This window comes from Cornus florida, unplaced genomic scaffold (assembly GCF_030987335.1).
Source record: "Cornus florida cultivar Cherokee Brave unplaced genomic scaffold, ASM3098733v1 CherokeeBrave_3.0.0_Hap2_Chr02, whole genome shotgun sequence".
Classification (NCBI taxonomy): Eukaryota; Viridiplantae; Streptophyta; class Magnoliopsida; order Cornales; family Cornaceae; genus Cornus; species Cornus florida.
The window spans coordinates 13,894,718-13,920,139 of NW_026775572.1; the positions used below are offsets into that span (position 1 = coordinate 13,894,718).

At 37.1% G+C, this 25,422-nt stretch overlaps 1 protein-coding gene across 2 annotated transcripts; it reads right to left on the reverse strand.

Moving 5' to 3' along the window:
* Positions 1-5,361: 5,361 nt before the first annotated feature.
* On the reverse strand, positions 5,362-25,390 carry LOC132293756 (brefeldin A-inhibited guanine nucleotide-exchange protein 1-like). 2 transcript variants are annotated; one of them, XM_059791366.1, is made up of 11 exons: positions 24,107-25,390; positions 20,010-20,327; positions 18,012-18,345; positions 17,298-17,720; positions 16,479-16,768; positions 15,850-16,123; positions 14,753-15,255; positions 13,730-14,051; positions 7,921-8,272; positions 6,852-7,531; positions 5,362-6,163 (listed from the first exon to the last, which is right to left on the reverse strand). In XM_059791366.1, exons 1-11 carry the CDS (start codon positions 25,144-25,146, stop codon positions 5,561-5,563), a joined length of 5,139 nt encoding a protein of 1,712 aa, XP_059647349.1. In that variant the 5' UTR covers positions 25,147-25,390; the 3' UTR covers positions 5,362-5,560. The 2 variants fall into 2 exon arrangements, with proteins under 2 accessions (XP_059647349.1, XP_059647350.1); XM_059791367.1 differs by lacking the exon at positions 24,107-25,390 and having other exon boundaries at positions 18,012-18,355; positions 20,010-20,186.
* Positions 25,391-25,422: the final 32 nt, after the last annotated feature.

Genomic DNA, 25,422 nt, shown 5'->3' on the forward strand with positions numbered 1-25,422 from the left:
CACAATAGATTCAACCATAAGTTTCTGCTAACTACAAAAAAATTACAAATAATTAACACTCTAGAAAGAGAGAAAATAGAGAGAGATGGGGGAAGGAGAAGGATACTCTGTGTGCGTCTTTCTAATCTAGTGATCTAAAGAGTGTATATATAATTTTATTGAAACAGTGCTCTTTTATGATTGTATATATGTGTGTGTATATATATATATGTATGTCAATGTTAAAAGGGAATTTTATTTTTTTACTTTGAAACATGAGGGGGACGCTTGGTAATATGAAAAGTTCATTAAATCTCCAATTTGCTTCCCGCATCTCTTCCCACGGACCAGCTTCGTCTAAACGCTCTTCCTGGTGTGTAAAGCTCTTCCGCAAAATTGATCCAAGCACTCCTAAATCTAGCTTTTTGGCTCTAAAAGCCAAAAGGGACTTATCAAAAGTCAATCCAAACGGGTCCTAAGATCACTTTAAAACAAAATTTCTCCTTTTAAATTCTTCCTTTCATGTATTTTTAATAGTTTAATTATATCTAACACTTTTGTCAAATATTTAGTAGTTTATTATCAACACGTTTGTTATAATACCACCACCTCGATATTGTTTAAAAAGGACATGGTTTTCTAGCTAAGAATAGATTTCTCTCTACCTATCAACACCAGGCATCAACTTATTTATTTATTTAATTTTTGTCCATGTTAATAATTTTAGATATTTTGTCCTTGTAATTTTGTTCAATTTAATTAAAAAATACGCACAAATTAATGTGACTAAGTTGAGTGAGGTGACAAAGTCCTACACTCCTACTTAATGCTCATGGTTTGTAAAATAATTGCATCCTCCAATCAAAATTTTGAACCTAACAAATTTTCAAACAAATTGGTAATAAAGCAAGAGGTGATGTCCAACTTTTGTTTATATCAAGGACCATTTAAAGTCAAATCTCACCAAATTTGTATATATTTGATGAATATTAAATACTATAGTATGGACTAATGCTTAAAATATTTACAAGTAGAGTTCACAAAAATAAGGGATAGGCCATCCAAATTGTTTTTTTTTTTTTTTCTCTCAATACAAAACTATGATTTAATAAAATTGTACTTTAAATATTTGAAAATTAAAATGAATGGAAAGAAAGGAAAATATATATATATATATATATATGTGTGTGTGTGTGTGTGTGTGTGTGTGTGTGTGAGATAACGGTTGGCTTTCAATTAATTGAGTTTCATATATTGAAGAGAATATTCAATGGATTTTAAACCATTTTAGTAATTAAGAAATAAAATCAGGATCATAGTCCATGAACATTTGGGTATTATATATATTTTTTTGTACAAATAAATTGAGGACACAACACCTTTTAATATAACATCATTAATTAAATTGAGGATGTAAAATTGAGAGGTTAGGAGTTCGAGATTCAGTGGAGGTATGCGTGTGTGAGTATCAACTAAGAAAAAAAATTTGATAAAAAAAGTTCTATTTGTAATTTATTGGTGGTACAACTCAACCTGATATGTTACATGAATTTTGTATTTTTAAACCTTACTCCTAGTCTTCAATTTGTAACAATGTATTACTAGAAAATAAGAAATAGGACCAATTCAAGCACTGTCCTAAAAAAAATTACTAGCTATGCTCCAAATTATTGACCAAGCCCATCATATGATTATTTTCATAAATGACAAAAGATGTATTTTTTTAAATCTCAACAGCATATATATATATATATATAAGAATAAAAAAGAAATGGAAATGACTGTACAAGTATCCAAAGAATTGTTTTATATATCCTGAAAATCACAGGGCTTGAGTTTCGTATCACTTTCATTTTATGACTGTTGACTCAACCATTCATATTATTTAACGTTTCTTGACAAATCAAACCAAAGGAGAGTAGTTATTCACAATTTTGTAATCCCATAATTTAGAATTATACATGACATTCACACACACACACACACACATATATATATATCTTATGCATTAGTTTATAGTAAGTCAAGGCATGCAAATAATGCATGGAATTGGTTCCTATTATGAAAGAGACTTTGATCAACACAGCTATCGAACTGGTCATCATCTAATAAATGCAGACTACCAATCTTTGTAGGCTATAAGTAGGCTTATGTAAGAAATGCAGCATATATATATATATATATATATATCAAAGCATTGGTAAGAAGGGTTATGAACTTATTGGTATGCTGGGTTATGAACTTATTGGTATGCTGTATATGCTGTGTATATATATATATATATGTGGCCCATTTATTTGATGTTATAACTTATAGCCTGTGAAATTGAGGGGAAATGTTACTGTAAGAGGCATAGAATATTACAGAGAGTTTTTTTTTTTTTTTTTTTTTTCAAAACATGCATATATATAACTTTGCTCTAATTGATCAATCTTCATATATATATATATATATATATATATATATATCTTTATTGGGTTTCCAAGTTTAAATAATTGACACTGCAAAGTGGAACAACGCGCTCATGTTTATTTTTTATTTAATATTGGACAGAGTCAATAAATTTTCGCATAAAAAAGATGAAAAAAATGTGTATTAATCAACAAAAATAAAATATATTTTGGGAGGGAGAGACACCAGCTGCCAAATCTTAAAGAGATACTGCCATTAATGTATAACGAATATATATAGCATATGGAGTAGTTTCATACATACATATATATATATATATATATATGCAGCTTCATCACTACTTCATTTTAGTCTCCCGTGGTTGGCGCCATTTTGTTTTACCAAGACTTAGGCGCATGCCTCTAAGTCCGTCCCACTTGTAAGTTTGTAATCCATTAATGAAGAGTTCTCATCTTGCAGTCAACAGAGGACTGTGTGTGTGCGCGCTTTCCTTAATGCTTCGGTACATGTATATACACACACATATACATATACATATACATAAAAATATATATATATATAGTACCTTTGAGTGAGTGTCGGCCTCACTTCCAATAATTCATGTTTGGAAAATAATTTGCAAGTGGACTTTTAATTGCCCATTTAAGACCGCCATTTGAGTATTTATTGTACCAAAATTGACTTTTTTGACACTTACACAACTAAATTCTATGAATACTATTCTACTGTACAGCCTGCATCCGGCTTGATGCAATACCACACACACGTATTGAGATAGTATGTGAAAAGATGGTTCGATCCAATTCCACACACATCTTGTCTGTTAGATAGTAACTGTATACTACAACATAATACATGATAAATTTGAAGTGGATAATAATAGCTCAATATTTCCAAGAAATTATTTCAAAGTGGAAGAAAATAGTAGTAGATATTAGTTTTAGTGTAAGAATTTGACAGCATATTGTCACGACCCGCAACCAAAGATAACGCCATGCAGGCGTCACGCAGACGCAAATACTCCAACCCCAATTAAAAGGTATCTGCAACAACTAAAGATAATAATGCAAAAATGATGCTTAATTAATTTCTGGATTAGTATAATTTTATTATTCCAACACTTGACGCAGTATTCAATGATTTGTTTATTTTCTACTTCACTTGGGACTTCTTACAAATTACTCAAATACAAAACACACGCACACATGGTGTGTGTGTGTGCTCATATATGTATACACCTCAGTTTCCATTATTGTTCCTAAATTTTTAAGTTAAAGCTAGCTCATCTATGCTGACCAGAGTTCAGCCTTTTTAAAGCATGACACTTAGTTATTAGGTTAATTTTGGCTAAATTTATATGATATGGGGACTTAATTTGAACAAGATATTTAATCAAATCTCAAATTACTTGATGCAACCATTAAATCTATTATAGGCAACACCACCTACTGTAACAACCAAATTTAATATCTCCATTGTTTATTAAAAGTCTATGGTGTAAGATTAATTGAGTTAGAATTCTTTATGGTACAACACTCGTTGTACCTACATTAGACATATCTCAATACTTGCACGTGTGAGCGTTCACACATGTAAGTATTGGGATCCGTCTGATGCAGTACAGCATGCTTGTTGTACAGCAGATGATTCCAACTCGAGAAAGTGAAAATAGTTTTCATTGTTTGATACAATACTCGTATTGGACAGATCTCAATACTTACACACGTGAGCGCTCACATACGTAAGTATTGGAATCCGTCTAATACAGTACAACATGTATTGCAGATGACTCCAAGTCAAGAAAGTGAAGATAGTTTCCATTGTTTGATGGTAAAAAAAAAACAGGAGAGGAGAGAAGGGGAAGGAGGAGAGTGATTGTTCCATCCTGGCTTACCGCCAAAATGTGGATGGGAAAGAGGAATATGAAGAAGCTTTTTCTTTTTGTCCTTCAAAATAACTCAACAAACAGATTGACATGAAACCTGAACATAAAGGAATTATTATTTTTTTACCATTTTAACCTTATTAATTTGAATTTCAATCCTATGTTTAACTAAAAAAATGATGATTTGGTAAAGTTACAAACCTACAACTAATATGTTTACCAATCCCACCAAATTCCACCATCTTCATAGGATTTGAAGAAGCTATAATTTGAAATTTCAAATGTCATGAAATCCAATTCCATTATGAATTCTTTAGATTCCAAACACTGAAATTCTATTTTGAATTCTATATCCCATCAAATCACAGCATTCCAAACACAGTAAGACGGTTATGGGCTTTGTTCATCATAGCATCCTTCAATTATTCACAGATTTCCATTGCCCATCGAAACTAAACATAAATGTTAGTGCTAATCATCATATAAAATGAAATTAATTTCTTTATCTATATGTCTACGTAGAATAGTCCAAAACCATTGCATGAATCAATTTGAAAAAACGTAATCAATTATTCTTTTGACCCCAGTATTATAGACTTGTTCAATAATAATTAAAATATGGCTGCCGCTACAGACATGTTAGGCAGAAGGTGACAAATTGGATAATAAACATGAGTTTATATTTCAAAGAAAGCATCAAAAACAAAATTTAATTATTCGTTTGATTCCTTCCATTGGTTGACTGGATCATACTATATGGTAATACATTCCAAGAGTCAATTTTTAGTTTAACGTTCACACGGCAGTCAACAGCCTAATTATATAATAGCTCATTTAATTATGATAAAATAAACATATGCATCATCAGCAAGGCAGAGGCTTGGTAGAGTTCCCATTTTTGTTATTTTGTTAAGTGTTGTTTGGCACGAGCTTTAACAGCGGTAAATGTCTTCTCTCGTCAAGGAACCAATTCTGCAATTTTCCAACCTCAAAATAAACACAAGCACACACACACACACACACACACACACACACACACATCAATGAAAGTCATAGCAACTTATTCACAGAAAAACAAAAATGTTGCATGTCAAGGCATTGAAAATGGTTTTTTCAATATATATTAACAGTACAACAGCTTGTACATTTGTAAAATATGTTACAATCCCTCATATACAACCAAAATTGGAATAGATGGTAATGATGGTAAAAATGCTTAGCCAGCTAAAAAGGATCAAAACAGAAATTGGTGATGACTTGCATGCCTGCACCTTAAGTTACAAATTATAGATTTTTAACTATTATCGAACCTATACATGATTCGAACATGTAGCTTAGAGCACGCTGAACTTCTCTTGAACTATGCTCACTTCGAACAAGATCTACAAATAAAGGGAATAATTGAGAAATATACTTCCTAAAGGAATCGATTTCCAAACCACTCAAAATACTCACTCCTAGAACCACTAAAGAAGTCCTGGCCGCCAGTTCTTCCTTCTTCGCAGAACCCAATGGGAGAACCCAGCGATTAACTGATTTCTCCCGGGCAGAGTGCAACCCAGCACAGTCTAGGTATATCTGCATAACTTTTTCACATACAGACACAAGTTCCTGTTCTATGTTCAACTTCTCGGACAAAGATGGATTCTTCAGTAGTAAATCATGCAGGAAGTTGAGGTAATTTTGGTAAGACTCATTTTCAAAGTGAACCACGGGTGGCTCAGGGATCTCCATAATAGTGCACGCTTGCTGTAGTTTCTGCTGTAGGGTCGTTTCAGAGTTCAGTTGGTGGGCATGAGATGCAACAGATGAGTATATTTCCAGAAGGATCGCAACATTGCCTGCTGACAAGGATTGCTGGTGCACCTTGTACAGATCAGCAATGATCTGTGACAGAAAAATGAAAACAAGAGACAATTGCATATTGAGCATCAATGGCAAAATTATAGGAATCTTATTGGCCAAAAAAAAAAAAGATGCCACTTTTATTAGGTTATTGTATTTTTATTTGTTAAATGATGAATGGAACTTTGTACTTTAGTATATTTGATATATATAAGGAGAGCAAAAGAATATTAAAATGGGTGAGATAAAGGAACATATGGCATGGGATGACCACAGGATCACCATTCTTCTTCCTTATAATAATGGAGAAAAATTACCACGTTAATGTTCCTTCCAACCACCACTACTCTTCTTCTTTTTTTTTTTCTATTTTTTTTTTTTGAAAAAAAAAAAAAAAAAAAAACTACTACCCAATGTGAGATCTCCTTATGAGGGGCAAACTAGGCAGCAAGCCCTGCACTCAACTGTTGCTTGATCTATGTGCCTAATTCATTCCCTATTGCTTTTCTGAGTGTGTTCAATAATACATTGTGGTGTTATATTTGGATGCATGTAAATATTTACAAACACAAATATGCACGCAAATAGCTAAACACAAACACGCTGCTATTCTGAGAGTGCTCAAGAACACATGGCATAATTATATTTGGATGCATGTAAATACAAAAACACAAATATGCGTGCGCGAGCACAAATGGGGGACAGAGAGAGAAAGAGAGAGAGAAAGAACCTGTATAATGAGCAACTGTACAGCTATATGAGACTTCATTCTTGAAATGACATATGCCGCAGTTTGCAGATTGCCATCCTCAGAATCACTAATGGTCAATCCAGGGTCAGAACTTGTTTGCAACTCATTATAGGAAGGACCAATATCAGGCACCTCAACACTGTCCATGTATTTCAAAAGCTTTAGAAATCCTGGCAGAACAGAAGCAGCTGCCTCTTTCAAGCCAAGAAAGACAATTCCCCATTCATCTTCTGAAAATCTGCCTCCTAAGTCGCCTGTCAAACGAATCAATGCAGCTACCCCACTGCTTGCAAGACCTCGACGAGGACTTTTTATATAACCCGCAAGTATTGAAACTACACCAGGTAGATGAGACCTCAACACATTGAAGAAACACACAAATAGGTCTACTAGAGATTCAGTTGCCATTGCAGAAGTTTCAGAATCCCATGTACTTCCCCCAGGATGTAAAGGAGAAGCTGGTGAAGACGGGTCATCGTTCATTTGTGTTTCTTTCTTGTCATGCACACGATTGAATATGGGGAATACTACAGAACTGAAAACACTGATCCAAAATGCTTGTGAAAAAAGATGACCATGATCCTTCAAAATGTCGAAGAGAGCTTCCAAAGCACTCTTTTGAATAGCTGATCTAGGGTCTGATGTTAATTCTGACAACCCTGAAACAACATTTTCAGAATGAAATAAAGGTGCTTAAACTTATTAGTTCATTAAACATAACACTGCAGAGTAAATCCCACCAACCAATAAGCAGGCACTATAAATTCAAGTGCCAAAATGGTAACTGTCAATGAATTCCAAGTACAAAAACTAGCATCTTTGCAAGGGGCTTGATTAAATTCTAAGGCTTTTTTGCAGCGGTCTCAGAGATCAGAAAGATTATAGAAAAAGAAAAGGTACTTGTTTAAAAAATCAATAGATTATAAAATTAGGCTGGTTTCATCCACTACCAAAAATCTTCTAGTCAGGTGCAGGCAAACAGTCTGCCATCCAACTTTTCAACATGTACATTGTCCTGCCTTGTATCTTAAGTTGAAAGTGAGTTTACCTGTAAGCAAAGGAACCCAAAAAGATACACAATCATCTTTATCAGCAAAAGTTTGTCCATCTGAAGCGGCGTCATATGCTACTGGGATGGGTGGGTCATCAACCTTCCTTTTCTCATTGCAAACAAGACCACCATCTGCAAGCTTGACAGCACAGAACCGTAGAAAAGCAATGGAATTGAGGCTAACATCACTGTTTCTTGTGAAAGCGAGGAGACATATAATGCAATCAGTAATGGCAACCGTTTCTGTCTCAGTTATGCAATGAAAATATTCTTGTACTATTTTTTCCATGGTCTCAAAAGCCAACACGACGATATTCTTCCTTTCGTCAGCTGCTGCAGCTGTAAACACCTGGGAAGAAAAAATAAACATGTAAACTATGAGAGAAGTGTGATATAGCTGCTGCAGCTGTAGAAACCTGGGAAGAGAAAATAAACATGAAAACTATGACAGAAGTGTGATATTTGCAAGAGCCAATTTAGCTACTTTCCAAGCTTCCATGCGCAGAAGACAGGCATAGGTCTATAAGCAGCCTGAGAGTTGTGCAAGGTACAAGCCCATGATGGTGTAACTTCAGGAACTCATAGCATAAAAACTTCTAAAAGGAGATATCATGGTTATATGCAATTCAAAATCTCTGACTTTCTGGACAATGTTGGAAAAATCCTTGAGCAAGATATCATGAAAGATTAAAAGCTCAACGAGCGATGCAGTTCAGTGTGAGGAGGAACCTAAACACAGACGACTGATTGTTCCCTTTTCTCTTCTGCTTTTGATGATTGGGAGGGAGCTCCTTGCTCTGCACTTGATGGGGATTTGGGGTTGGTTCCGTGGGAGAATCTTGGGCAGACAGTGGACTTGGCTGTTCCTTTAGCTGTTGTTCGTCCGGAGGGGGATTGGATGAGAAGTCCTTCTGATCCTCAAGGAGTGAATGTTTTGGAGGAGGAGTGGGTGAGGGAGAAGGGTGGGCTCTTTGTTGGGAGTGTCTTTCGAGGGGAGGGGGGAGGAGGCAATGAGGCTGTTCCATGAAGTTCTTAATTCTCATCTCAGGGAGAGGGTGGGAGGTAGGGGAAGAAGGCAGGACGGAGTGGGAGAGATGTTGATGCAGAGTCTCACTGATTTTATCACTTATGAAAGGAGGAATGGGGGTCCAGGGAGAGAGATAGTGGAAGGAGGGGAGGGTTTGCTAATTCAGGTGTTTCCCTATGAAGCTACAAATTCTTTCATGGAATGTCCGGGGTTTCAATGACTCGGTCAGGAGAAAAGTGGTGAAGTTGGTTATTCGTAAAGGGGGAGGTCATGTGGTGTGTTTGCAAGAAACCAAGCTCGCTTCGATGTCAGATAGGATTGTGCGTTGTCTTTGGGGTGGGAGATTTGTGGAATGGATTGCTTTGGATGTTGTTGGCTCTTCGGGTGGCATCCTGATCATGTGGGATAACAGATGGGTGTCTATGGTGGATTCTCATATTGGGAGTTTTTTTTGTTTCATGTGTTCTTTCTTTGGTGGAGGATGGTGTTCCTTGGGTTTTTGATGGTGTTTACGGGCCTACAGAGGACACCGTGCGTCATTTGCTTTGGGAGGAGTTATGGGAGGTTTGAAGACGTTGGATGTTTCCATGGTGTGTTGGAGGGGATTTTAATGTGTTCGTTTTGAGAGGTCAACGGGAGGTAGGTGGACTTCAAATATGGAGTCCTTCTCGGAGTTCATTGATCAGTTTAGGTTGATTGATCTGCCTTTGGATGGAGGGCCTTTTACTTGGTCTAGCGGCTGCTCTCCCCCTACTCTCTCGCGACTTGACAGGTTTCTTGTGTCCGGGGAGTGGGAGGAGATGTTTTCTAACGTTGTCCAGGTTACTTTGGTTCGTCCTATCTCTGATTATGTTCCGTTGATGGTGGATTGTGGTGGGTTGCAAAGTAGGCGTTCTCCTTTTAGATTTGAAAATATGTGGCTTCGGGCTGAGGGTTTTTATGGAAAAGGTCCGACTCTGGTGGGAGGATTTGGAGTGTTTGGCACCCCAAGTCATTCACTTGCAGGAAAATTGCGTCTCTTGAAGGAAAGTATCAAGATTTGGAACAAAGAGATCTTCGGGAATCTTGTGTGGAGGAAAAATCGGGTCCTTGCTGAGATTGCTGATATTGACAAGATGGAGGGTCAAGAGGATCTGGTGGATCCCTTGAAGGCTAGGAGGGTGGAGTGTAAGGCAGAGTTTGCTGAGATTGCGATCATGGAAGAGATCTCATGGAGGCAAAAGTCTAGAGCTTTGTGGCTTAAGGAGGGGGACAGTAACACGAAATTTTTTCATCGATTGGCCAATGCCCATGAAAAGGGCAACCATAGTGGGAGGATTCGGGTGGAGGGGGAGCTTTTTTGTAAGGAGGAGGAGGTCAACAAAGGCATTTCAGAGTTCTATGAGAAGTTGTTCAATGAGTCTGTTGGGTGGAGACCTTTGCTTGAGGAACTTCAGTTTGCCTCTATTTTTGGTGAGGAGGGCTCGGGTCTGGAGGAGCCTTTTTTTGAAGAGGAAGTTCTGATTGCTTTGAAGAGCTGTAATGGGGATAAAGCCTCAGGGCCAGATGGTTTTACCATGAGATTTCTTCTGGAGCGTTGGGAGGTGGTTAGAGGGGAGGTGATGGGTACTTTTCATGTTTTCCATACTCGGGGCTCTTTTGAGAAGAGCTTGAATGCCACATTCATTGTTCTCATTCCGAAGAGGAGGACCTATTAGTTTGGTGGGGTGTTTCTACAAGTTGATTGCCAAAGTCCTTGCTTCAAGATTAAGAAAAGTCCTGGATGGCATCATTTCTGACTCTCAGAATGCTTTTGTGGGAGGCCGTCAGATTTTGGACTCAGTTCTTATTGCTAGTGTGTGTGGATTCCCGTTTGCGTAGTGGGGTCCTAGGAGTTATGTGTTAGCTTGACTTAGAGAAGGCGTACGACCACATGAGTTGGAGCTTCCTTCTTTACCTGATGGAGAGGATGGGGTTTGGTAATCGGTGGAGGAGATGGATTCTTTTTTGTATTTCCAGTGCTCGTTTTTCAATTCTTGTGAATGGAAGCTCAAGGGGCTTGAGACAGGGGGATGCACTCTCCCCTTTCTTGTTCCTGTTTGTGATGGAGACCCTTAGCAAATTGATGAGCAGGGCTGTTGAGTTGGGGTTTTTGAGAGGGTTTCAAGTGGGCAGGGATGCTGCTCCCCAGTTGGAGGTTTCCCATTTGATGTTTGCCGATGACACTTTAGTTCTTTGTGACGTGAATGTGGCCAGCTTAGATATCTGAGGTGTGTTTTGATCTAGTTCCAAGTTGTCTCTGGTCTTAAGGTGAATGTTGGAAAGAGCGTTTTGGTGCCGGTGGGAGAGGTCCCTGAGATTGAGTCCTTTGTTGATATTTTTGGTTGTCGTACTGGTTCTTTTACTTAGGACTGCCTCTGGGGGCTCCTTCGAGATGTGTGGGGGTTTGGGACCCTATGGTGGATAGGTTTGAGAGGAGGCTGGCAGGTTGGAAGAAGCAGTATCTCTCCAAGGGAGGTCGGGTCACTCTGATGAAGAGCACCCTTTCTTGCCTTCCCACTTATTTTATCCCTCTGTTCCAGATTCCCTCTTCAGTTGCAGAGAGGATTGAGAGATTGCAACATAATTTTCTTTGGGGGGGAAGAGGTGAAGAGTTCAAGTTTCATCTGGTTCGTTGGGATTAGGTTTGTAGGCCGATTCGGTATGGAGGTTTGGGTCTTAGAAGACTGGTGCCTTTCAATAAGGCTCTCCTTGGGAAATGGTTATGGAGGTTTGGTGTGGAGAGACATTGGCTTTGGAGGAGGGTCATTGCGAGTCGTTTTGGAGAGGCTAGAGAAGGGTGGTGTTCTCTGGAGGTGTTGGGGGGGGGGGGGGGGGGGGGGGGGGGGGGGGGGGTTTGGAAGGTCATTCGAAAAAAATTGGATGACTTTGCCAAACACGTTCGTTTTCGAATCAATGATGATAGGAGGATTAGTTTTTCGGAGGATGTTTGGTGTGAGGATTCTCCTCTCGCTCTCACTTTTCCTCAACTTTTCAGGATTGCTATGGATAGGCAGGCTATGGTGGTAAACTGTTATCATCTTGATAGCGGAAGACTGGTTTGGGATGTTCGATTCAGACAATTATTTCAGGATTGGGAGATTGAGGAGGCCATTCGCTTTTTGTAGTTGTATTATCGCCAGAGGATTGTGGTTGGGGATTTAGATAGTTGGGCTTAGGCAGCCAACTCTCAGGGGCGTTTCGAGGTTAGGTGCTTTTTCAGATGTCTTACAGATGATCCTGGAGTTCGCTTTCCTTGAAAGGCTGTTTGGCGCTCTAAGGCTCCTCTCAAGGTGGGCTTCTTTGCTTGGACCTCTGTTCTGGGAAGGATCTTAACCCAGGATAACTTGAGGAGGAGGAATCAGGTGGTGGTCAATCGTTGCTATATGTGCCTTCGGGATGAGGGAACTGTGGATCACCTTCTCCTCCATTGCACCATGGCCAGAGACTGCTGGGATTTGATGTTTAGCTTGTTTGGGTTTCTTTAGGTTATGCCTGGATCCGTTAAAGGATTGATTGAGGGTTGGAGAGGTTGCCTTGTGGGGGCTTACATTCAGGATGCTTGGAGGGCTACGCCTCTTTATATGTGGTGGTCTGTTTGGCTCAGGAGGAATAAGAGATATTTTGAGGGGAAGGAGATGTCGATTTCTACTCTCAAATTCTTTATTCTCTCCACTCTTTTTTGTTGGGTTTCAGGGAGAGATCATAGTTTTATAGAGGAAATTGTAGATTTTTTGGCCTCTTTGAAGGCTTAGAGGTCCTTTGTGGCCTTTTGTTTTTCTCTTGGGATTCGCTCCCCTTTTGAGCGCTTTAATAAAATTTTACTTTATCAAAAAAAAGATTACGCTTATAAATTGAAACAGAAGGGCATTCATTACCCAATGTAAGCTCGCAAGCTGGCTTTTGGGAGGAAAAGACGGAAGACAGACTTAACTTTTGTGGCTTTTGCCATTATTTTGTGGTTTCTCTTGGACTCAAAGTCACGACCTCATGCTTACCAATCTGAGCTTTTACCATTGCACCAAGCTATGTCCCTTCTTACAAATCTAAACAAAAATAATAGATAAAAAATGGTGTAAAGGTCTTTTAACTTTTCAAAGCCTCTGCCTGAACTTTCCCCAAACTAGTTCTTTTAATAGTGAAAGTAACTCTCTTCTTATTGTGTCCTCAGTAGACTTTCCCCAAACCATTCCAATTTTCAGACAAACTGATACCATGGTTTTTCAATTCAAAGATTTGCAAGAGGCCTTTCTCTTGCCCAAATCTAATTTCTCCAGGTTGCAGCTTCTTGCCAAATTTAAGCAATTATTGAATTTAAAATATTTTACTTCTTTGGTCCATATTCTCTAAAATTAATAGAAATCTTCTCTTGAATTAGATTACCCAAATATTCAGGAAAAAAAAATAAATAATAAGAATAAAAAAATTAAATGCTGTATATTTGCTGAGCCCAAAGAAAGGGGGAACCGCAAAGGGCTGTAGCCTAGTGATACTCACCTTCCAAAGTAGATTGTCGAGGGTTCAAGTCCCCATCGGGGTCAATGTGGGTGTGTGAGTTTCTTGCCAAGATAAAAAAATAAAAATAAAAAAAGCATAGGGGGACCTAGTGTCAATAACATGACCAAATATTCCTGTCTACATACATATTCACTTCAATCAGGCTCCTGGTTAGCATATGGACCTTCCAGCCTTCTGCTCCATTCCAGTGAATTTTGAACCATGCATGATTCCAAAAATAAAACATAAAAGACATTTACATACCATAAACACACTCTTCCAGCCAGATTTGACATTGTTGACACGGCTGAGGACCATCTGTGAAATACACCGAACTATTAACTCCCTTATTTCTGCAGAGATGCTTTTTTGAATGACAATTGCAAATGGTCTCAAGAATTCATTTTGGAAATTGTAATTTGCCAGCTCTTCCCGGTCTAAAAATTTCATAGCAAGCTGCCTTAATGAATCCATGACAAATATTGCAACAGAGAGATTTTCTGACGAGCCAACTGAGACAAAGAAATCTGAAAGAACACTCCATATGTGAGACCACACCAACCTGATGCGGTTCATATTGTAATGCCTGCAAAAGAGAAACCATGGTGTGATTGTATATTTCATCATCTTTTTTTTTTCTGGACATTGTTGGTAAAAATAAATAAGATAGATAACTCATCAGGAGTTTTTCAAATTTAGCAACTAAGTGATCTATCTTCATATCAATTTTTTAAAAAGAAAAAAGTTATGTAAAAAGAAGAAGGAGCGATTTGGGATTTTTAAATATTTAAGAATCAATTGAACTTCATAATCCTATACAGAAAGAGATGAAAAATATTTGTACATTTAGTTATCAATAATAACTAAAAATATCATGGAACTGAACCACCTACTCATTTATTTTGCGATAGCTAAAAAATATATACTCTCTCCGTCCCAAAATTCTTGGCCTTCTTTCCATCTTAGGATGTCCCTCAATGTAAAAAGGTAATTTACTTCCCAAATTATCCTCAACTTTTTGAAAACTTACCCCCAACAAACACTACTTTTAAATGGGTACTTTTGTAATTTTAAAAGGGGACACAGCATTAAATGCTTGTCCCCTTAAAAAGTTGGAGTTCCAAAGAGGCCCAAGAATTTTGGGACAGAGGGAGTATTATTGCAAGACAAAGAAACCACGGACAGAATATATTAATGTCTTTTTGGATCTATCATGAAGAAATAAAAATTTTAATGAGATTAGAGATTCTGAGACAGAACTCAATCAGATAAAGAATAGACTCTTACGCAACTTCGACTATTTTTGTGAGGCTGAATACACGAGGATCTGTTGGAGACTGCAACTCTGACATGGAAACTTTGCAAAGGGCCTTCACAAAAGCTACTATCGCCTCACTATTTAACATTTGGCTGTGAGCAAAGATGTGGTTTAACTCGAAATTTCCAATCTGGTCGAGCAGATTTAAGTTTGAAATGAAGTTATTAATCTGTTCTGGGGTTACCAGTCCAGAGGTATTCGCTCCAACAGTGGTGCTGTCATACGAACCTCCTCGGACAACAGCCACCACAGCTGGATTCTGGAGCGTTTCCTTCTTCTTTAAAGATGGAAAACCAGAGGACTTCGGTTTCTTTTCTTCAGCCTCAATGTTAGATATAGTGAAAAACGATGCATCAGACGGTGCACCTTCTCCCAACAGTTGGAGATGCTCAAATCGAGAGAGACAAGTCAAAATATGCTCCCAAGCATCCTGAAGATGATTTCCATCTTCAATAGCAATTGATATTATTGCCTGCACTAAAGTGAAACATGTGGATGAGTGTTACAATAGGATGAATAAGGACTTGCTTCCAGAATACACATGTTACATGCATTTGAGGATAGGGAACCACAATGCAAGATTCTTTACTGACAAGTAGAGAAGTAACCGACTGGGGAATCCACCCACCAAATCACTTTATATATATGATCAGAAACAGATGGCTAATAATCAGAAATTAAAATAGATAGCAAAAGGATATGAGGTAGGATGATCGAATAAAATCCACAAGTAGTAAATGATGTAGTAACTTAATGCAACATAGCAAATTTCAGTGAGAGGAATCAGCAAAAAAATGAAAAAGGGGTCAACATCTTAATATGTATTTGAGAGACTCAGAGATTGTCCTTGGGCTGAGGAGATTCCACATGAGTTCGTTGAGGTGTCTACACGGGCCTGGGTACTATTTGTGAACTTTCTGATGCAAGCATTTCTAAATGCTCGAACGGGAAACATCATGCAGAGTTGGAAAAGAAATATCCACTTGATGTTGATTTCATGCAATGGATAATCATTTTCATGAGGAATGCATGGTTGGAATGGGAAAGGAATTGTAAGCCTAATTACCTTGACAGCATCAACATTTTTTTGCTTCATATCTGCAGCACAATGGAGGTAAGTAAATTTGGCTACAGTGGTAACAAAGGCATCCCTCTGGGTTTGCATACCCATCACTGCAGTAACATGCACAGCATGTCGGAATCCCTGTAAGCATTGAGAAGTGGCTTCCCTGTCATCACTTTGGTCCAGAGTTACACTGAATGCAGCAAGCATTGGGCCCCAACAGACCTCCACCATGAACCTCAATATAGCTGCATCTGCGACAGCATAATAAACAGACCTGCAACACCACATAGGATTGGAATTCCATTATGTTTTTCTCCCAAAAAAGGTTCAAAAGAAAAAGAGAGAGAAGGTGACCAGCATCTTTGAGATTGGATTATCTATCACCCATTTATATAACACACAACACCAGTACCAAAATCTGTAGCACATGAAGGAGGAAAAGTCATGACTGTATTTATAAAGTAAAACCATTGAGATTTCCCAACTGGAACCATTTTGTGTACTAAAACTGCCTCCCGCTAGAGCAAGAATGACATCAGCCCTCTTGTCACAGGTAGAACTTGTTTACAATTGACAGACAAATAAGATGAATACACTACTAATTGATCTTTACAAGTTCTATATCTTACTCTGATTTTCCTGATTTTGCCTTAAAATGCTCTTGAATGTGTCTTATAAGAAGCCCATTTGCACCCAATGGTTTTTCTTCTGTCTGCTTCCAAACAAGATTAAGTATACCATCCAAGCCGAATAGTTTATTGAGACTCTTCGCCTGCTTGCTCAGTGGTGCAGAAGAATCAGCATTCATCTTGATCTCTTTTTTCACAATTTGATCATAGAGGGCGCCCAAATACTCTTCAGGTAAATCATTTCCATCATTGATCCCTCGATTATTCCGGATGAAATCAGCCTTGCTCATCTTAATAGCCAAGAACAATGCAGAGTGGAAGTTAGAACATAATCAATCAATCCTCCATTTACCAATATTGTCTACAAATTGTAAATTTCCTGAATTTGCAGTATCAATGTAATTTTGAATAATAAATATGGGAAGATGATTATGATATATCATCATATACTTATATTTGATTACATATTTTATAATATCTTATACTTCCATGTTCCGACCTCCACTCTAATTATCTATAAGTATTACAGAACAAAACAATATTGAAGTACCCAAGTTGTTTGAAACAATTATTCTTTGAAAAAGGTAACTTGTCCGTGGCTCAAGTGCAGAAGGTATTTAAAGAAAGGACGAAAAGATGAATTGAAACATATACTTATTCTTACATAAGAAACTTTTTTTTTTTTTTTTCCCCAACTTCGACGAGCAAAAAATAAAAATTAATTTTATTAAATATTCAATAAAAAATTTCACAGCCAATAGAATTGCACTTGTCATGACTGTGGTAGAAGGCAAATGGGGAAAATTTCAGCAGGCTCACCTTATCTTTTACCATGCTATTATGGGCATCAGTGTTGAGCAATATCACAGAGTAAGCAAGAACATAAGCAGTATCTGCACTAGTAAATGAATTTGGGTTGCATTTACAATAGCGCTCGGCAAATTTTTCCATGATGCGATCAATTTTCTGTGGTTCTCCAGGTAACCTGAAGCCCCTTAGGAAAAATCTAATTGCTGCACCAAAGTCCATTCCTTCAAAGTTAAAGGAATCCACATAAGCATGCATAACTTTCAAGGAAAAATCCTCCCTTTCACCCAAATAGTCACCGATCATAGCTTCATTTAGCCCAGCAGTGTTCTTAAGAAATGAAGCCACTGCTTCAGGAGATCCATCAATTTTATTCGTGCTTATAAAAAATTGAATGCCTTTTGAGGGTTTTCTGTTGAACAGTGAAACACCTTTCTGCATTGAACCCAAAAATTGCCAGTACAGGTTAAACTAGATTATTCCCAAGTCAAGATATAAACTTAAAAAAGAGAATTATATCATGGCACATAAGGCATTTGAGACTCATAGTAACTACTCATGTCACCCAAAAGGCAACCATATTCAGATGGGTGAGCTCAGTATGGGTACACAAGAAATGACTAGGCATTCTAAAATGACAAGGGAATGATCATATTATCACTCTTCCAAGTATTTATAAATAAAAAATAAAAAAATTATCACTCTTCAAGTAAAGTGTAACTTAACCTGCAACTCCAATTTATAAGCTCGACATTGTTCAAGGGTTGCAGCATCTGAGAGTTCAGAATTTCCTTCTGGATGCAGCTCATAGTCAAGGGCAATTCCTTCTTCTCCATTCAGCAATGTCTGATTCTCAATCGAATTTTCGTAATCAGAGCTCTTTGGCGGATAAAAATCTCCTATTTTCAGCTGTTGGTCCATCCAATATCCCATTGACTTAACAATTCTAACCAAGCATTTAACTGATTCAAGCCGAAATGTAATATCCTGGGCTGGAGACAAAGTGGTAGTGGACCCAGGAGGTGGACCTAAAGCAGTTTTCAGAAGGCCATTGACAGTCCTGCAAATATCTGATGGAATTAAAAGGGTTTTAATACAACTTGCTAAACTGCATTGCCACAATGTTATAGTAATTACAAAGATTAAAAAAAAAAAAAAAAAAAAAACTAATGTGCATTTTGAGAGAGGGGGAGGCATAATTAAATAAGTGACTTCTACAGCATTTGTAGATGGAGGACTATCAACCGTCACAAAACAGAGAACTTATTCTACAGCATTCTCCGCATCCTCACTTGGGGTTTCTTCAAGAAATGAATCAAATATGTCTTTTCTACTAAACAAAATTCAGTATATTTTGGTCCTAGTTTTCTGTTTTTTTTTTTTTTTTTTTTTTTTTTGACAGATATATCTTGGTCCTAGTTTTCAATAAAGCAAATTAATTATAGCTTTTGCAAAAATGATGAAGATTATCTTAAATGGATTTGGGTGTAAACATATCCGAATTTTAATATAACTGGACATCCCATTTTAGTCAAGCCACTGTATATATGAACAAATGACAAGAGTTAATTCAAACAGGTAACTGCCCCTTCTAGACACATACATCACATTTGTACCCCAAATCCTATCAGAAGGCAAATGAGGCATGGCTTCCTTCCATAGGGATAGAGAGACATAACCCGATGCAAGAGCAACAAAGAAAGAAAAGCCAAACCCAAGCAATCAAGATACAGCATTAGTTTTAGTGTACGAGTATGTTAAATATTAGGGCTGTTTGTTTGGTTATGGGTGTTATTATTTCTTATTACAGTTAAGATTATTTAAGTCATACAGAAGTTTAATAAGTTCTATTTTTAAATCTTTCTATATTCCAATGTTACTTCTCTTGGTCAGAGTTTCAGATTCTTGAAGTCCAACTTCTTGTTGGAATCCGGCCCATTAGTAGCTTATAAACTCTATTTTTTCATGCAATTTGAGTCATATTTAGTTACAGTATAAGTGGGTCAAATTTTATATGGTTTACGAGTCTTGATGGTTTTCCAGTAAATATAAATAAGGCCCTTCGCTACAATTAAGATTAGGGTTCAAAGAAAGGTTTTTCTTGGTTAAAGAATGAGTGCAAAACTTCTTTTTAAGTTCGAGTGTGGTCACAAACAATCCCACATGGAGTAGGGTACTTTAATATTTTTTTCTCTTGATCTTTCTTGTTTGCTAAATATGGAGCACATTTTAGGCTGATTATCAAAATCTGAACCCAAGGCCCAAAATCAATGGTTTTCAAACCCTAATCATATCCCTTTTATTTTGATAATCCATCAGAACCCCTTGTGGTTCAGCCATAGAATATAGGAACCCTAGGCTCTAGGCATCATCAGCTTATATAGAACTCAACTGTGTTACATACACCACCACACAAATTGGATAAAACTCTAATATTAGTTCAAACTTTTTATTTCATACAGAAGCATAGTCACTGTCTCTAACAAGTATAAGCAATAATCAAATTCAGGAGATTAGGGCAAATCAGATCAATGAAAAGTTATCCCAATGGCTCACCATCAGTAATCCATGATAGTCTTGTATATATATCAACATGCCACATTCGAAATGTAAGAGAAGGAAGGGGAAAGATGTCATATTCCACAAGCTTGTGAGGGTTGCCTAAGCCTAAATCACATTCAAGACGTAAGGGAAGGGAAGAGATACGATAAATATTCTCAATACCTTTCAAAAATGTTAGGAGCATCCACATCGCAGTCGTAGTTGACAAATATATCAACGATAATCTGTGAATCTTGAGAGATCTTCTCCACTAAATTGAGGACAATCATCTTTTGTAAGAAACTTGGCTGAAGCACATTCTCAAGCACACGAAGGATGAGCATCGGAAAGAAAATTCCGATTTCTGATTTCAACACTGATCTAAATTTTGACAATAAGCTTATGAATATTGAACAAAGAAGTTGGAATATACTCATAACTGAAAGTGCACTGTTCTTTAACAATGATAAGCAAAGATGCTGCTTGATGGAATTAATAAACCTGTACAAATAAAAAATAAAAAATATTATATTCTTTTTAATTTTAACAAGATAACTGTATGACTATTCAAAAAATAACCAAAATTTGATTACTTAACAACAGCAATACAAAAAATTTGACACATCTGCTCAACAAATAAAGGGAAAAAGCTAAAACACTCCAGGGACATCCGACATCAGAAACCAGACAATTAATATAAGGATGTCCAAAAAAGATTCTTCCTTTTTCTTCCTTCCGTGTTTTATGGATGCCACCTGCTGCTTAAATTGGCATAAAGCATTGATGATAAATTGGCCTGAAGCTGAATCACATCTTATATACATTAATTCTATTGCATGAATTCATAATCAAATTTAAGGTAATCTGAGAGATACATGAGCTCCCGGCCTTTTATGTATCACCAATTACTTGTTACTGACATTCTTTTTATCTAACTATTACCCATAGTTACTTTTGTCAACTAAGTAAGGATATTACTGAAAAGAAAAATTTACCATTATACTGTCTGACTATTTAATCCAACTACATTATCCCAATTCTTGCAGAGCTATGGTAAATTACTTCAGGCATAGAAGCATTAACCATTGCTTGGTGCAATGGAAAAAAAGTTCAGATTGTCAAGTGTGAGAAAGTTGGTTTGAGTATGAAAATAGGCCACTTTGTCAAACCAATGTCAAATGTTATGTTTGTACCTAGTCTGCCCCTCTCAACAATGTCGGTAAACCAGAACCATACTAGGTAATGACTTTTTATGGCCTTTTCAAATTTTAGATCCGGTACTTATAGCAATAAATGATTGGAAACAAACCTTACATGGACAACTACAATGATGGTGCTATAAACGAAATGTGGAGAAAACTTATTTACGACTATAATAATTTAAAGTTCCTATTTTATTTTTTGCACAAGTATGAATTTCTTGAAGTAGAATATGTGGATAAAGTGTGTACTTTTCGAGCTTCCAATGCTTTTTTTTCGATTATGGTTAATCAAAGCCCCATGGTCTTTTCAAGACTTCAAAAGCCTTAAGCAAGGGGATCCTTACATTATATCTCTTAAAGGGCCATTACCCAATGTGATCACCGTTGATCGGGAGTGTTGGGAGGAGTGAAGCAGATACAGACCAAACCTTTGGCACAATCTGCACAAAGTGATTCCTCTTAATATTCAATCCCATGTTCTCACACTTGATAGCTGAGAATTTTACTAGTGCACCAAAAAATGGCTTCTCTATTATATGCTTTGCTATTTTAATATCATTATATACTCTACCTTTTATTATTGCAATGGAAGTATTAAAAAAGTGATTCAAAAGACTTGTAATAAAAAAAATTATTAAAGGATACAAGGATAATTTTTGGGTAAAATATGGATTACTATTTAAAAGGGGTTCTTTGTTTTTAAGATCTAGGGTCAAAGGTAAACATGGTTAAGAGTGAAACTGTGCCAGAAGAAAACATGGACGAAATGGATTCTCTCTTAATTAATTGTAGGTGTAGAGATGGAATACTTCCTCCTCCTGGTATCTGGATTGCTTTATGTATATTATTTGAATATAGAAGTGGTGTAAGATGTGCAATTGTGAAAATGTAAGAAGTGTTGTGTGATTGGAAAAGATGTTATGTTTCTGAAGGAGTTAAGTTGATATTGATCCACAATACGCTCTCGTATTTGGAAAAATATATTGTCTTTACCTAATATTCTGATTTCCTTAGCCATGAAGTTGGAAAAGCTTCCATAAGACTCCATTTAGCACAGTTTGGGGAATAATTTAAGTTTTATCTTGTCGACGTTTTATTCATATGCAAAACAGCTTGGTATGGGAAGAGTACCTTCTGAGGTAAAGAAATTCATCTAAGTTGATTTGCTGTTGAGAAGAGTTGTTACTGGAGAAGGTGCTTACTGGGAATCACGGCTGGATAGGGCAAAGCAACAAACACATCAATTTCGGAGGAATGTGAATCAAAGGTAAGCAATATTTATTCATAGAATTAAGTTTACCTGTGGGCATTATTAAAACATAAATTTTTTAATGGTTCTTTAGTGTGGGGATCTTCCGCGTCAGTATTATTTGAATCCTTTTACAATCATTGAATAAAAAAATATCAATTAAACTTTGTAGCTTAGGAGAATGGATTGTCTTTATTTCAAAAAAATTATTGGGTAAAAAATTAAGTGAGGTGTTTGACTACTGTTGACATCTAAGACGGTAGTTATAATAGTTTACTCTCAGTTACATCATGTTTCCTATGATGAAGGTTTGGCAAGTTTCCGATTTCCCTTGGACTTTTTTGCTGCTAACAAAAGTAGGTTCTTTTTACATAAGATGGTCGCAAAAGATATGCTTGTGTGGTATATCAGTTCAGGCGTAGAAAGAAGATCCAAAATGTTTACATTATGTGCAAGCCTGCAAGGAAGGCAGCACGGTGTGTGGATTAATTGTCTTCACATTGCAAGGTATGTGCAAAAAGGTGGCAAAGTCAATGGATCACTTGTTTTTTACATTTCAAGGTGCTATGGGATCTTATTCTATTATTATTATTATTATTATTTCTTTTTTTGCCTTGGCGTTTGACAGCGTAGCATATATCAACTCTTGACGATTTGTGCCACTCTCCCTGGTGATTGTCACTTGGGATACTCATTTTAGTAAAGAAGTTTAGGATTATGAGCTAAAATGATGGAACATGCCTTCTTCGGAATGTGGGACAAGTTCTCCATTAATTCTTTTGATGGTCTTTTGGGATACTCATTTTTATATAGAAGTTTAGTATTAGGAATTAAAGTGTTACTACATGTCTTCTTGGGGATGTGATACAAGTTCTTCATTAATTCTAATAGAATCATTGTGAAGTGGCAGGTTCAAAGAGCTTTGGTTTCGCAAGAAGATAAAGGACATAAAAGGGAAGATGTCAAGTTTTTTTGTATGGACATTCAGAGGAGATTGTGGAAACTTTCTGTTTTCATTAGAATTTTGGATTTTCTTGCTTGTAATTAATAGTGTGCAGCTCATATGAATTTTGGATTTTTCCTTTTTATTTTTCAATACAAGTATTTAAAGGATACAAAAATAATTAAATTGAGAAACTCCAAAAGTGATAGAGGTGAAATTTAAAATTGTTTATTCGCCAATAAGACTAATTTGTGCAATAAGTTGACTGCATGAAACCTAACATCCATAGTGTATATTATTAGTTAATCTATATTTCAGTTCAACAATTTAAGAAAAGTAGAGTGATAATAACTTCCAAGCATGGTTTCGAAAATGTTTTTATCATGCAAAACCAATAATGGATTAGTGAAAATCATCATATAGTTTAATAAGAATAGAAATGAAAATAAATAAAATTTCCTGACCAAGAGATAGTTTAGCAAAACCAAATCGTAATTTAGGTTCATTGGCATGTAACAAGGTATAGAAAGAAGAGAACTGCACCCAATCATCCATATGATCAACACATACTCCTGTAGGACAGTTACACACTGAACCCTGATTCAGCATCTTTATTCTCCAAAAACATTTATACCATTTATTGAATGATCACTCAATTTTTTGTTCTTTGGTCTGTTCTCAGCATCTTTTCTCTACTTGTAATGATTTGATTATCATAGTACAAAATTACATAATTAGTGACTGACCAACACTGACAGGTATCAAGCAAAACCATTTGCAAAATAAAATAACGAAAAGGAAAATAGTCACAATAACATCTAAAATCAAACTCAAATAACAAATTCAAACATGAGGCTAAACCCTTAATGAGTTTTTGAACACTTGCCTCTCATTTATACACCAAATTGTACCCGCATTGTCCATGATTACCTTAAGCAGCTCCAGAGACAATATCTTCCCCCTGAGAAGAATATCATCATCGGAATGCCCCTGTGAAGAGAACTTCATTGATAATTTACACAAATATTTGAAAAGCATAAATCCATCCTCCCTAATCTTACTGCCCCCACTCGAATCAGCCCCATCATTTGATTCACCATCACTCAATACACCTTTCCCTTCTGACTTCACCTCTGAAAGATTCCCATTTTGTAATTCTTGCGACGGTTTTAAATCTGAAACCCCTTCATTTACTTCCACAACCTCATTAATGAAGTTCTGAACCAATTGTATTGAACTCCCTTCATTCAAGTTCCTATCAGTGAACTCTAACAATTCTGCAACCGAAACCGTCTTAAAATTAACCAGCATTGAGTCCTCCTCAACCCTCTTGAAAACAATAATCATCATCTGCGCGAGAACCGACTTTGCGCAGATCTGGTTCGTCCCATTCGACCCACCAAGATACAAATTGTAACAGGTCCTAACAATGTGAACCAAGAGTTCACCCCTAATCAACATAAACGGAGATCTCACGGTGGAAAGCAAGACCCTGAGCACGCCAAGCTCGATCGCCTCTTCCCCGAGACCACTGCACTTACAGATGTTGTCGACGAGGCGGAATACAGAGGGAGGGCGGTCCTTTCCAATGGGACGATCGATTTCACAGCGGATCAGACCATGTGAGAATAATCTGAAGGCGCAATCAAGAGCGATCTCGATGACCGTGGGAGCGCCGGAATCGAGGGCGAGAATTAAGGGTTGGAGGACGAAATCGGCGTCGGAGGAAGATAGACCGTACAGAGGAGAAGACGAGGTTGGATCGGAGGAGTCGGAGAACGTTTCGAGCTTGTCGAGCGCGGTTTTGCAGGCGGCGACGAGGTGTGAGTGCTTTCTCCAGGTGACGTTCTTGACGATCTTGTCGAGCGATGGCCCCAACAACCGGCCACAGCGGGACGTGCCGCCTAGGGTTTGCGAAACTGACATCTTTTTTCGAAGCTATACATATATATACATGTATATGTATATGTATGGTCTTAAAGAATCATAAAATGCAGACGAGTGAAAATTGTAGAGAGAGAGGAATGCGATGGTCTTGTGAACGAGCTGAAACTGAACATTGACAAGAATTCATTGTCCGGTTTTCATTCTTTTGTACGGTAGAGACCGTAGAGTCTAGACAGACACAGCCTCACAGGGATCCACCGTTTATTTTTTCAGTGAACATGTACAGGGATCCAAGCCACCTATGTCAAACTTATT

Coding starts and splice junctions, on each gene's coding strand:
- LOC132293756 (XM_059791366.1), bottom strand. CDS start 25,146: ATGTCAGTTTCGCAAACCCTAGGCGGCACGTCCCGCTGTGGCCGGTTG. Junction 17,721..18,011: donor CTTATAAATTGGAGTTGCAG/GTTAAGTTACAC, acceptor GGTTCAATGCAG/AAAGGTGTTTCACTGTTCAA. Junction 6,164..6,851: donor TACAGTTGCTCATTATACAG/GTTCTTTCTCTC, acceptor TTTCTGTCACAG/ATCATTGCTGATCTGTACAA.